We start from the raw sequence: 15,228 nt of genomic DNA on the forward strand, positions 1-15,228 counted from the left end.
CCTTTGATTATTTTTATTATTTTAGTTCTCGTTTCATTGCCTATCATAGTAGTTAGTTTTGCTTCTTTAAATTCTAAGTAGACTATCCCACCTAGGTTAGAGAATAAACGTGCACAAAACTCAACCCCTGGTTTACTGTGTGTGTGTTTCAACAATTTATAGTGACCTCTAAGCTGAACAAAGAACTCACAAAATTGTAGTAAGGGCACAACCTTCATTTTAATGACTGATTCAACGAGGTTCTCATCTGTTATCCTGATAAAATTATCAAAAAGAGATGTGGTGCTCCGCAGGCAAGCTCAACTTAATTTGAATATTAAGTTTGAGTCTCCTTCAATTAATGAGCCAATTGATTATTAATTTAATAATTAACAATTATTGATTTAATAATTAATTGGACCGATTTCCCTTACAACTGACACCAAGAAATACTTTTTGACACATTGCTGGCACATCAGCACCACCATGATTTCCTGTACCTGGATCCCAGACTGCAGTACCTTGGTGGACTTGTGGCAAATAAGTGACACTTTCCCAGATCCTCAAGGACAATACAAAGGTTTTTTACCTGGCATATAATTACTCCATGTATGACACTGGTTTGTTATAGTTTGTATAACTTGTATATTGTTGTTGTGTGTTAATTTGTACATTTTGAATAACTAAAAAATACTATTTCCTTTGGCGTCAACATGCAGTGTTCATTCGACACCTAACCTAACACAATTTTACATGTCCAGAAATGTTAAACATCAAAAGCCTGGAGAATTATTATAAATGCTTGCAATGATAAGGAATTCTTCATTGGCCAATGAATGTAAGGTACAGTACATGAAAATGAATAAATAAAATAAAGTAAAATAAAAGTCTACATGAAATGAACATATTAACTTAAAAACAAAAAATGCTGTTAGAATGAGATACATGAATTGCAGTTGGTCCAGAAATTTACCAACACGCTGTGCATTTCAATATATGGAAAATAGACATACAGGTTTGGGCCAAAAGTAGTGTTACAGAGCAGGTATGTGTTGTACACAGCTAAAATATCTGATTACCTCAATACCATGATGTTTTTTTTTGTTTTTTGTTTTGCTGACATTGTCCCCCATTAACATTGCAACATTCCTCAAACTCTCCCGAACACATAGTATGATCTGTAACGCTACTTTTCGCATAAGCTATGATGTTACTGGGGCAAAACTAAGGAAGGGTTGTCCATTGATTGTGTGAACAGACTGCAGTAATAATGAAGTCACTTCAATGTTTGCTGGTTTTATTAAGTTTGACATGCTCCTTGACTGCACAAGTACATGTTATGGAGTAAGGGCATGTTCCCACCAACGATGATATCATATTCTTCAAAGGCTTGCTGAGGAAATGAGGGAGGAGTCACTCCATGGCTTCAGACACCTGGTCAGCAGGTCCTGTGTAAAACAAGTGGTGCTTGTACATGTGACCATTCCGTATTGCTTCACACAAAAAGTTAATGTAGTGTGTAAAACCGTCCATATGTAAATGACATACCAAGACGTCGGCTGACTTCAGTTTGTTGCAGCTCAGATATGGTAGGTGGAGATATTGGTGGTACAACACCGAAGCCTTCTGGGGTCCTCCATCCGAAGTGTCCTCATTCGGGGCACTCCAATTTGGCTGCTGACTCTCCCGTTGATATTTATTTTTCTTGCAGGTCGGTGATGTATTTAAACGGTGCATGAATGCTTGTATGCATCAGAATATGGTTCTGGAACCCCTCAAGTTTGGCTGTTGATCTAGTGTGACACAAACAAAAACAAAATAAAAAATAAAATAAAATAATTGATGATACTACTATATGTCACCACATTTCCAACAAAGCCCCCAAAACATTGTATTAGTTCGATAAAAGTAACTTGACTGCATACTGCATAGAATATGCAAAGGCTGTTTGCTTGTCGAGTTTCCGTGAAAACGTAGCAGTCTGTACATTCTTGTGCACCCAATTACACAATGGACCAGTACACACTTGAGTGAGAGTTCAGACTCGGCCAGTGCTTACGGTACAGCCAGCAGTTAAGTCCAGAAAGTTATTCCCTGCCGAAAATTAATTTCGAGAACACTATTTTCACCAAACACAACGAAAATAGTAATTTTCAACTCCTCCACTAATACAGTATGCTTTAGATTCTCAATTGAAGCTATGGGCAAATATACCTCCGAAATCACAGTTACACTACATTACACAATAACTTGCGCATTTACTCTGAGTGTAACCTGCCAGCGGGAATCTTTTTTTTGTTTTTGTTTTTGTTTTTTTTTCTTCAAAGCAAAGCCAATAGCCAATAGCTACATAACAAAATCGTTCGAGTGGTGCGGAGTTGCTAATCAACAGCTACAGTGATCGTAAAGCAATGGTACGAACATCATATTAATTAGTACGGTGCATACTTTTGCTCTCGCTCGCAAAACGTAAACACAAATGTACTCTTACTTACCGGTCAAGTAGAAAGTAGTCAAAGGCACCGGCACTTCCCAAACCTAGTCTGTTCCTCATTTCTCTCCATCTGGCAAATGCGGCTACAATATAAACTCTTGTTTTGTCGCGCTGAAATAAAATCAATTACCAAAGCAATTGTGATGCTTGATAATGCTGTTTTCGGGGACCGGAAACTCTTCTTCGTTTACATGCGGTCGCCACACAAACCGGAAGTGCGTCTGCAAAGGCGTTCCAAAAATGCGTTAAGAAATGAATTGCTGAAATTTGTCTTTGCCATAGCAGAAAGATGGCGGCGAAACATGGCGGACACTAGACGGCGCGGCGCGGTCATGTAAAATAATTAGTGATTTCTAGACTTACCGTTATATTTTAAAAAAGTACGTTTATGCGATACAACATATCTTTTTACTTACTACTAACACAAACATTTGTTTTTTTTAAATGAATGAATTATTATTTCACCACTAGATGCCACTGTATAATACTGAGTGTACCTTTAAGCGCTTTGTGACGCCTCAGGCTGTTTGAAAGCGCTATATAAATAAAGTTGTGTTGCGTTACGTTACGTCGCATTAATAAAAACCCGCCCGGACGCCCGAAAAGGATGTAATAAAATGGACATCTCTCAGTAAAACAGTCTAATTCCTTGCAAAATCAAGCTAGCAATAGCAATCTCAAACATCATGTAAAGTGACACCATCCATAAAGCCAGTGTTTCCTTTTGTAGCATTCTTTGTGAAAAGTACGACTAATTCTCTAACCCTTACTTTGCTGAAGATCCGGTAGGTAAGGCGTTGGTCTCCCATCCTTCAAAAGATGACGTTTTTCCTCAAAAGAAAGGCGTGAAAATAGTTTATTTTCCAGAGTGGCGTCATCTTACCGGCGTACTGTGCACTAAGTGTGTTTTGAATTCACGAATGCACCGTGCGAATGTATGTTCGCATAGGATTAATAAAGCTACGTAAAAAGGCTGCTTATTTGCGTAAAGGACTTTTCTACTGGGAAACTGACTACGCATGCGCGAACACACATCGCTACTCAGAAAGGGCTGCTGGAGGCATCGGAGGCGTGTGCCTTCAGCAGGAGAATTTTGTAGCATTTTTGCCTGCAGGCCAGAAGAAGTCGTGAGTCCTTTTTAATTGAACTATGAAAATCGCCAGATGTTGTCACTTTCAAATCTATATAGGTACTGTAGGCTATGTGAAATGCAAAAATAATTTAAATCAATAGAAGAAGCCAATTCATTTTCGTTTCATTTCAGCCTTGGCCAGGCAGTGCCTACCTTGCCTGCCCTGACCGCACGTCACTGACGAGTAGTGCAGTTATGAATCAGCAGAGATCTGTTGCATGGCCGTGTCAATACAGTGTTCCCTCGTTTTTAAATGGTGTTAGGTTTCAAAACATACCCACAATAAATGAAATCTGTGAAGTAGTTAACTTTGTTTTACATTTACTATGTGTTTTATGACTCTAATACCCCTCTCCACACTGTACACTTTTCTCATCGAGGCATTTACATTTTTTCACATTTCTCTCGTTTAAACTTGTTTAGACTAATTTCTCAATGTTCAAACCTTCATAAATTTTTAGAAAATAGGTACATTACTGGAAAAAAAAATGCATGCAAAATGAAACAAAAAAATTTTACGAAGCAACAAGGCCGCGAAAAGTGAACCACATTATAGCACTGTAATGTGAAATATGCTTGTAAACAAAAACAGCTATGTTCAAACTTTAATTGGTATATTATTCCCTAATTTCTCAATTGGGAAGTTGTGTAATTGGTTATCCTCTTAAAATAAAATAAGAATACCGTAGACTAGTGGGGCTGTATAGAACACATTATTAACATCAATAATTTTTTTTATTTAGTTGACTTCCCCTTGAACTGCTCTTTGTGTTTCCTCCAGGCTTGTGTGGCGATCCTCTGAAAAGAAAGGGAATTGTTGGTGACAAGGTATGCACAGAAAACGATCACAGTGACAGCAACGTGTCTGCTACGAACAGCATACTATAATGGGGAACCGCACCATACACGTCACCACAATTAATATTCACGAGAAGGGTCAAACTCGGCAGGATAGTCATGCTGGAACGGATGTAAACAATCTACTGGCGAGATGAACTACTGCCAAAATCTATTAATTCTGCCGGAGAATGATATCCCTGGTGACAAATTCACTGGTATAGATGTCGTAGAACAGACTAAGTTCAATTGAAGAGATGGCATGCATGTAGAGGGGTACATTTTTTATTGCTTTTTTTTTGTGTATGTGTGTAGCATGTGTACGTGTGTCTCTCTTGGGCACAACCAACAACACTCGTTACACTTCAATTCTTTCAATTATAATATCCTTCCCATACGGATGCATTTTCATACATGTCCGACAGTCGGGGTAGTGCCAAACGCGAAACAAAAAAATGCATAAAAATAAAGACAATCACTGACCTCTTTGGGACGGCGGTGGTCGGCAAGGGCAGGATTGTTATCGAGAAGCATGCATGCATGCCCCCCAACAAAATATTTACCACATATGAAGGTATGAAAGGCTTCACTTCACTGCCGTTGAAACGGCTCTTTTGGACGTCCGCACAAGTTGATCCACGTTCACATTCAGGACTCTGAATTTTTGGCTTCGGGAAATGAATAAAGAATACATCTTTCATTTGTGGACAGTTGTAGTGTCTGGAGTGGTTTCTGCAACTTCCATAACAGCTGTGTTTACTCGGCATGTTGGTTTTCTGGAGATAAAGGAGAACAAAACAAGCACTATTTGCATGGCTCCTCAATGAGGGAGCTCCTTTTTGACCCACTTCCGTGTTTAAGCTGCTGAAGTCACGTGACCTTGCGGCCTAAAAATACCATTTGTGCGGTTCCCCATTAGATCTTACCAGAGATGTGGACTCGATTTTCGACTCAACTTGACAAAATGTTAAAAGACTTGCAACTCCACTTGGACTTTAACAACAATGACTTGTGACTTCACTTGGACTTGAAAAGACTTACACCAAAACAAAAAGATTCAAATGTATGTTAACAATTATGTTTCATCTCAGTGTGTATGCATGCGTGCGTGTGTAACTGTGCGAGTTGGGCTGGCACATCAGACAGCGCTGTCATTCAGACATGTCAGGGAAGCTGCAAACACGCCGCCTACGCAAAGGCTAACTTCAAAATGAAGCTGACAAATAATACATTGACATTTGACCCCAATGCAATAGCCTTGGTGGGATTTTACCAGCTTGACTTCCCTTTGACGGTTTGTCTTGCATTACCAACGTTTTTATTGAAATTACATATTTTCTACCACCATTATTATAATGCCACCCCGAAGGTATGTTTAATAGCTAATTAAGGACGCGAAGAATCCGCAAGTTAATTGCGCCGTCATTTTATGATATGGTACAAATCTCCGGCGTTCGTGGCTAGCAGCTAAATGTTAGCGTTAACATTGGGTGCCTGGTTGGCAAAGTAGTAGTGTTGCTTGGCTTTCTTGCTTTTCTTTTTGTTTTCAATATTGTGGACCTTTGTAATTCATTTTGTAATCCATGCTCCATGTTTAAATGAAGGGAATATGCCTTAAATTGCACTTAGAGGTATTTTTTTGTTCTTCATTTATAATTATTTTATAAAACACTAGCTTAAAGCATTTAGCTCAAAATGTATATGGCTATATTGATATTAGGAACACAACTTCAAATGCATTACAAGTGCAATATAACAGAAGGCAGGATACCTTATGTTATACATCAACCATGTATAAATCCAAATGTCAGTATTTGACTTTTTGAGTTATGTTTTTTTTTTAAATTTAATGGGCAAAAGTATTTTGTACAATAAATGAAGACAAAGTTTTATTTATCTGATTTCATTAATTTTTTTACTGATCCAAAAAAACAACAATAATCTGATCCCTGACTTTTGTGATCCGTTGCACTGCTAGTTGTTTGGGTACAAAAGCTATGAGGTGGTCAACAAAAAATGATTTGGAGTCTGTCCAAGATTAGATCAGTGATGAAGAGACGACTTCAACATTTGAATGTGTACAAAGAACGGTAAGTAAGCTAATGTCAGTTTATCGGCTAATTATCGTTTCTATCTGCGTAGTTAATGAGACTATAAACTCAATGGTAACACGTTGCATTCACGGTAATCTGTTGCACCACTGGGTTCACTCCCTGACTCCTACTTTGATGGTCACCCAAAATAATATAATCTATGATGTTCTTAAAATGGGCGGCACGGTGAAGGAGTGGTTAGCACGTCCACCTCCCAGTGCTGAGGACGCAAGATCGAGTCCGTGCTCCGGCCTTCCTAGGTGGAGTTTGCATGTTCTCCCCGTGCCTGCGTGGGTCTTCTCCGGGTACTCCGGTCTCCTCCCACATTCCAAAGACATGCATGGCAGGTTAATTTGGTGCGCTGAATTGTCCCTAGGTGTGCTTGTGCGTGTGGATGGTTGTTCGTCTCTGTGTGCCCTGTAATTGGCTGGCAACCAGTTCAGGGTGTACCCCGCCTACTGCCCAAAGGTAGCTGTGATAGTCTCCAACATCCCTGCGACCCTAGTGAGGAAAAGCGGTTCAGAAAATGGATGGATAGATGGATGGATAAATTGATGTTAAAATGACTCCAAAGGACTTTAAACTCAAAGTGTAGGACTTGTGAATCGGGACTTCAGGGCAAAGACTAGACACTTACTTGTGACTTGCAAAACAATGACTTACCTGTGGATCTTACTTATGTGTTGGTGTAGATGGTGGAGATACTGCTCCAGTTTGCCGATCATGTTTTGAAGAGGTGTCCAGAACAAGGCAGAATCCAAGTGATGGAGCAACACTTTCACGTAAGAATATTGAAGACCTCAGTGCCGTGTCACAAGCACTAATTAAATGCTAATGCCGTTATATATAGGTAAAATGCGGCAAATGTCAAAAACTGATTTATGGCCCCCATAAAACCATGATTTATGGCACCCCCCTCATAAAACCATTCATAACCCTAACCCTTTGAAGTAAGCCCCGCCCCTTCCGCCTTCTTAACCAATCAGAAGCCGTTATTTTGAATTAAGCCCCACCCACTTTCCGCCTTCTTAACCAATCAGAGGCCGGAAGCCAGCTCCTGTCAAAATTGATTGATGACATCCTGCATCCCCCTCCCCACCCCCCTCATCGTCCTAGCCAATCAGAAGCCGGAAGACGGCTCCTGTCAAAATTGATTGATGACATCCTGCACCCCCCCCCCCCCCCCCCCCCCCCCCCACCCCCCTCATCGTCCTAGCCAATCAGAAGCCGGAAGACGGCTCCTGTCAAAATTGATTGATGACATTCCGCACCCCACAACAAGCACATGTTATCCGGTCCCCCCACCCCTTCCCCCTCACAGCCCTAGCCAATCAGAAGCCGGAAGACGGCTCCTGTCAAAATTGATTGATGACCTTCTGCACCCCACATCAAACACATGCCCTCATCAATTGTATACGTGCTTCCGATGACCCCCACCACCAACAACAGCTTTGAAGTCGCGGAGGAAGCACTCCCCACCACCTTAGTGATACTTCACACTAAGTCGTGCGATAGGAAGCGTCCCCCGGCGCCTCTATCGGGTATTAGCGTGCGTGATGTAAAATAGTACGAGGCTCTCTTAAACGAGTTAAAGTGTTGTGAATATTAAAAAAAATGTTATCCATTTGTTTTATGTTTTTTAAAATAAATAAATAAAAGAAACTTACCGGTGTTTCAGAATATGAAGTTACGTCTCATTCAAGGGGTTTTTTCTTTTTAAAAAAAAAAAATAAATAAATAAAGGACGTCTGTTTCTAACCGAAGGAGTTGGAAATACAGACGAAAAAATAGATTATTCGTGCGTATAGGACGGCTATTTAACCCATTTCAGAACCGCATTCCCCCCTTTTTCCTAGACTAAAAACTTGTGTGACTATGTAAAAAGCTAAACGGAGGATGGCAGAGAGGTCTGAGTGTTACACGCCGCGGTAAACGGCGCCATCTAAAGGTCTAAGGATGTTACAGCCTATGATTAAGAGAGGGAGGTAGGTATTAGAATGTGATAAGTTTGTCTGTATTTTTAATTTTAAATAGAGTGAGGCGTGAAATTAATCGGTTGATGTTTTGCGCGTTGTATTTGATAGCAATGTAATAAAGAAATCTCGGTAGGATGAACACAATAAAGTTAGTATAATTTTGTCTACAAAAGTAAACTAGGGTATTAAAATGTTGATAATGAATGTAAAACCTAAAAATTTGATTCAAAGGTATTCAACTTGTAAATTATACATTTTGGATGACGGAACAATGTATGGCATTAGAGTAGCGAAAATTTGTTTACCTTTTTTTTTTTGTGTGTTTAAAAAAGATAATAATTGTACTAGTTTAAAAAAATACTGATTTCTGGAGAGAATATGTAATCACAAACTCAGGCAGGAACTGCATGTGGACAATATTGGTCAGACGTCTGCTTCTTTTTAAAACTAAGAGAATTGAAAGTATGAAACTTTGAGTTTCTTGATACGTTAATAGATTTATACTCTACTTAACCCTTAATCTTAAAGCCGATCTTTGCAACAATTTAACCAAAATCAGCTTCTTATTAGTAGATTAACACCTTAGTCAGGACCCAAGGAAGCTTGTAGCATTCCTGTGATTACAAGAAGTAGAAAGTTGGCAAAAGAAATGAGAAGAAATAAGTCAGAAGCTACAAACCTAGTCAGTATAGCTTGTGAACCTCTGACTAAACCAGCGTCTCCGATTGCCACTGTGAGACTAGCGCTACTAAATACAAAATCACTAGTTAACAAATCATTGTTGATTCATGACATTATTATGACATATGATCTTGACTTATTTCTCCTCAGTGAAACATGGCTAACAGAAGGTTCCTGCAACACGGTTCTCAATGAGGCAACACCAACAAATTTTAGTTTCATGAACAAATGTCGTAATGGCAAAAAAGGTGGTGGACTTGCTGCCATTTTTAAATCTCTATTTCAGTGTAAAGAAATTTCATTGGGAAGCTTTAATTCATTTGAATATCTTAGTCTTTTGGTAAAAGGTGAACCAAACATCGTCATTGTCATAATTTATAGACCTCCAAAACAAAAAGGCAGATTCATGGAGGAATTTGAAGAAATGCTGTCAGTAATTTGTACCGACTATGATTATCTGGTCTTAACTGGAGACTTTAACATTCATGTTGACAACAACTTGGATAAAAATACCAAAGAATTTTGTAATATACTTGATACTTTTGGTCTCTCACAACATGTAAAAGGTCCAACACACAATCAAGGTCACATTCTTGATCTCGTCATCTCTAAAGGTGTTGACATTTTATCTGTTGAGGTGAAAGATCTGGCTATTTCAGATCATTCCTGTGTGTTTTTTGAATTACAAACAATCCCAGAAGTTCATACAACTACTGTCTCGATTAAAAAAAGGTACATAAATGAGAATACAAGCAACATGTTTATGGAATTAATGGCTGCATCACCAACTGTAAATGCAGAGACCGTTGATGAACTTCTGGATGAATTCACCTCAAAAATCTCAAATGTTTTGGATGCTGTTGCTCCTATTAAAACTAAGACCATTTCATCCCGAACTAAAACACCTTGGAGGTGTACTACCAACATAATGACTTTGAAATCTAAATGCAGAAAAGCAGAGCGAAAGTGGAGAAAAACTAAACTCCAAGTTCATTTTGACCTGTACAGACAATGTCTTTGTCATTTTAACCAAGAGTTAGTAATAGCTAGACAACAACACTTTTCTGAAATTATTAGTAGGAACCTCAACAATACACGCACTCTATTTGGCGTGGTTGACAAACTTACAAATCCCCCAAATCGAACAGCGCCAGAACTCCACTCAACAGATAAATGCAATGAATTTGCCTGCTACTTTAGTGAAAAAGTACAAGCCATCAGGTCAAACATTGTTACAAACCAGCAAAATAACAAAACGATGCTGCACTTAAAATCACCTAGGAATAATTTAATTACCATGACAGAATTTGACTCAGTGGATCAAAATACTGTAGTAGACTTGGTTCAGCAATTGAAACCTTCCACGAGCACAGAAACAGCTCTGATTAAAGTACTGAATGATATAAGATTGAGCACTGATGCAGGGAAGGTATCAGTGCTCGTCTTGTTGGACCTCAGTGCAGCATTTGACACGATTGATCATAATATACTGTTAGACAGGCTGGAAACTTGGGTGGGGTTAAATGGAACAGTCCTTAAATGGTTCAGGTCCTATTTGGAGGAAAGGAGTTACTTTGTGACCATTGGAAATTTTGAATCTGATCGAAAGGCCATGACATGTGGGGTCCCTCAAGGGTCAGTCCTTGGACCCCTGTTGTTCAGTCTGTATATGTTACCTTTGGGTCAAATGCTTCAGAACACCGATGTTGACTATCATAGTTATGCAGATGACACACAACTGTATTTATCGATGTCCCCAAATGACAGCAGTTCTATTAACGCATTGTGTCATTCTCTAGAGCAAGTTAACAACTGGATGAACCAAAATTTCCTTCAGCTGAACGAAAACAAAACGGAGCTCATTGTTTTCGGCAATAAAGAAAAGAGGATTGCTGTTAAAAAACAGCTTGAGTCACTGTCTTTAGAAACTAAAGACCAAGTTCGAAATCTTGGGGTACTAATAGACTCAGATCTGACCTTCAGCAATCATATTAAATTCAATCACTAAAACAGCCTTTTACCAGCTGAAAAACATATCCAGACTGAAGAACTGCATGCGTCAAGCAGACCAAGAGAAGCTTATCCATGTTTTTATCTCCAGCAGACTAGATTACTGTAACGGTCTTCTGACTGGACTCTCTCAAAAGAACATGAGACACTTGCAGCTCATTCAGAACGCTGCAGCTCGAGTTCTGACCAAAACAAAAAGATCAGAACATATTACTCCAGTACTTAAGGATTTACACTGGCTCCCTGTGAGCTGTAGAATCGATTTTAAAGTTCTGCTACTCGTCTATAAATCGCTAAATGGTTTGGGTCCTGAATATATCCAAGAAATGCTGATTGAGTACAAACCCAGCAGGGCTCTGAGATCTACAGACTTGGGCCAACTAGTGGAACCCAGAGTTCGAAGCAAACATGGTGAAGCTGCATTTATCTATTATGCTGCACACAGATGGAATAGGCTGCCAACAGAAGTGAAGTCAGCCCCGAGTGTAAATGCTTTCAAATCCAGGTTAAAAACTTTGCTTTTTTCTTATACCTTTGATTAGGGACTTTTAAACAGCTTTAATTAAGTGGTTTGTTGTTTTTTTTGTTTTTTTTTTAGTAAATTTTGTAACCTATTTTTATTTATTTATTTTTTTCCTCTGAATGTTAACTACTGTTTCTTGATGCTTATGTGTTGTCTTTCCTCATGTAAAGCACATTGAGTTGCCTTGTGTATGAAATGTGCTATACAAATAAACTTGCCTTGCCAAACTTGCCTTAGTCTCTTACAAAGGGTATACTTGAGAAAACAAGCTGTTGGCGGTCTTTGACATCATAAGGTTACCATCTCTCACGTTTTTGTTGTACGTCTAGCTATGTATTTTATGTTTTTGAGCTGTTGTATATAAGATTGCGTTGTACATAAGAATTTTACCCTCTCTTACGTTTTTGATGCGTTACAAAACTAATAAATGTACTGATTTTTTTTTAAAAAAAGGATTAGGCTTAGAGAAGGTGTTGGTGGCACTCTCATGAGCAGAGCGCGCAAGTTGTTTTAGCCCCTCTGCAGATGCGTAGACGTATAAAATGTTATTTTTCTGTTTCTAGTTTTGTTACCGCTAGTGCTATAATTTGTGTCTATACGATTTTTATCGGATGTCTCTATGTATTTTTGTTGTTGTTTAAGTTTATGAGGTTTGTATATACGAATGAGCTGTGTGGAAATGGGTTTTATCCTCTTATCGTTTTTGTAATATTTAAAAAAAACTAATAAATATACTGTTTTGTTTTTTTGTTTTTCTTAAACTGATTTATGAAAAGGACTTGTAATCGCAAACTCTTTTTTTTTTTTAAAAGCAGTAACTGATTTAGGAGGTGGAGGGGGAATGTATTGTGGGGATCATACTTTTTGAAATCTTTAAGCTGTTGATTGTAAGAGTCTTCTATCTTGATGTTAGCCTTTTTATCTGAATATCTATGAATGAAATATCTTCTAATTATTAGCTCGGATTCTTTTAATGGATAGCCCTGTAACCCTTAGGTTAGTAGTTTTTTAGAAAGTATCCGGGTATGAAATATGTTTTTATTATGTTAGGAATATGGCACGTACGTGAAGAAGGTACGTCTAGCGATGTATTTTATGTTTTTGAGTTGTTGTATATAAGATTGCGTTGTACATAAGAATTTTACCCCTCTTACGTGTTTGATGCGTTATAAAACTAATAAATGTACTGATTTTTTTTTGATTTTTTTTTTTTTTAAGATTAGGCTTAGAGAAGGTGTTGGTGGCACTCTCATGAGCTGAGTGCGCAAATTGTTTTAGCCTCTCTGCTGATGCGTACACGTATAAAATGTTATTTTTCTGTTTCTAGTTTTGTTACTGCTAGTGCTATAATTTGTGTCTATACGATTTTTATCGGATGTCTCTATGTATTTTTGTTGTTGTTTAAGTTTATGAGGTTTGTATATACGAATGCGCTGTGTGTAAAAGGGTTTTACGATCTAACGGTCTTGTAATATTAAAAAAAACTAATAAATATACTGTTTTTGAAATCTTTAAGCTGTTGTTTGTAAGAGTCTTCTGTCTTGATGTTAGCCTTTTTATTTGATGATGTATGAATGAAATATCTTCTAATTATTATTACCATGGCTTCTTTCAATGGATACCCCTGTAAGGCTTAGGATTGTAGTTTTTTAGAAAGTATTCGGGTATGAAATATGTTTTTATTATGTTCGGGACATGGTGCGTACGTGAAGAAGGGTGATGTAGTTTTATTTTTGTTTTGTTTCCGTTTTAGTTTTTTAGGGGGATGCAGGCATCGTTTTAAGGTGCCAGGTGTATTTTGCGCAAATAATATATGGATACTTACTTTTTATTTTTGTTACCGATAGTGCTTTGTTTCGTGAAACCCTTATGTTTTGTTTTGTTTCTTGTTTTTCTAACTTACCCTTCGAGGATAAATAAAACGTCTTTAGACTTATCGCTAGCGAAGATGTAGCACGTTTAACACTCTAGATTTATCGCTGCACGACGTATTCGAACTAAGAGATCCCAAGTCTTTGTGAGTTTTTTTTTTCTTTTAAATACTTAGAAATACCCATTGTTAAATTAGCCTATAAGATATTATTGAATATGATAGTCTGTAAGATTAGCTATACTAAATCACCCCAGGGTTTAAAACACAAAACTACGAGATTTAATCAGAGCGTAGCAATCTACCGCGACGATCTTTTTTAATCTTCAAACCGCTCTTTGCAGCAATTTACCTAAACATATAGTGAACAAACGTGTATCTTGTATGACTAAGAGACATTTAACTTTTGATTGAACGTTTTGTTTTTTTTTCCTTACGAATCGCGCTTACTTTCCGATGGTACGCGTAGGTAAACAATTTTTACACGCATATTTACACATCGGGACTCTTTAATTTACCTACTACGTGTGGTGTTTTTTTTGGGGGGGTTTTTCAGGAATTTGGGAGAACACGCAAAGTCTACCCAACAAGGCCTGAGGCAGGACTCGATCTCACAACCCTTTATGCTAAGAAGCCAGCTAACGTACCGCCCTGATTGTGAAATAACAGCTACTATATTACTTAATTTGAATGAATAATATTATTTAAGACGTCTACCCATCTAACGCTTTAAAAATAGCGACATAATTCAGATAAAAATATTATTCGTACTATATTGTTTTTTTTTGTTTTTTTACAATAGTTTCTGAGTTCTCACAATAGGTGTTCGATGATACTATTTTATAGTTTTTCTTACCGGTATGATGAACTTGTATTACATTTATGACGTTTCGCTATCATCTTAAAACACATCTTTGCATCGTTTTAAGGTGGCCGGTGTATTTTATACAAATAATATATGGATACTTATTGATTTCTGATCAATTTTTACTCGTACATTTACCTACTTTTGCTTTTAGGCGTATGTTAGTTACTTGTATATGAGTGCGTATTCTAACTTTCCCATTCACTTCTTGGTTCCATTCCATCACCCCTGCGAGACCGGACTCGTCTACTTAATATCACTAAAGTCTGTTCAAAAATCATTGGATACCCTGTCAGAGCCTTCGAATACGTCGTGCAGCGATAAAACTATTTAGAGTGTTAAACGTGCTACATCTTCGCTAGCGATAAGTCTAAAGACGTTTTATTTATCCTCGAAGGGTAAGTTAGAAAAACAAGAAACAAAACATAAGGGTTTCACGAAACAAAGCACTATCGGTAACAAAAATAAAAAGTAAGTATCCATATATTATTTGCGCAAAATACACCTGGCACCTTAAAACGATGCCTGCATCCCCCTAAAAAACTAAAACGGAAACAAAACAAAAATAAAACTACATCACCCTTCTTCACGTACGCACCATGTCCTGAACATAATAAAAACATATTTCATACCCGAATACTTTCTAAAAAACTACAATCCTAAGCCTTACAGGGGTATCCATTGAAAGAAGCCATGGTAATAATAATTAGAAGATATTTCATTCATACATCATCAAATAAAAAGGTTAACATCAAGACAGAAGACTCT

At 37.8% G+C, this 15,228-nt stretch overlaps 1 protein-coding gene across 1 annotated transcript in view; it reads left to right on the forward strand.

Annotated features, from left to right (window-relative positions):
- The window catches only part of vps8 (VPS8 subunit of CORVET complex), a 235,614-nt gene that overhangs the window by 92,020 nt on the left and 128,366 nt on the right, over positions 1-15,228 (forward strand). The window contains exons 18-19 of the mRNA XM_077496349.1: positions 4,387-4,433; positions 7,228-7,317. Coding sequence (XP_077352475.1) covers positions 4,387-4,433; positions 7,228-7,317 — 137 coding nt within the window. The remainder of the gene's footprint in view (positions 1-4,386; positions 4,434-7,227; positions 7,318-15,228) is intronic.

This window comes from Festucalex cinctus, chromosome 14 (assembly GCF_051991245.1).
Source record: "Festucalex cinctus isolate MCC-2025b chromosome 14, RoL_Fcin_1.0, whole genome shotgun sequence".
NCBI classification, from domain to species: domain Eukaryota; kingdom Metazoa; phylum Chordata; class Actinopteri; order Syngnathiformes; family Syngnathidae; genus Festucalex; species Festucalex cinctus.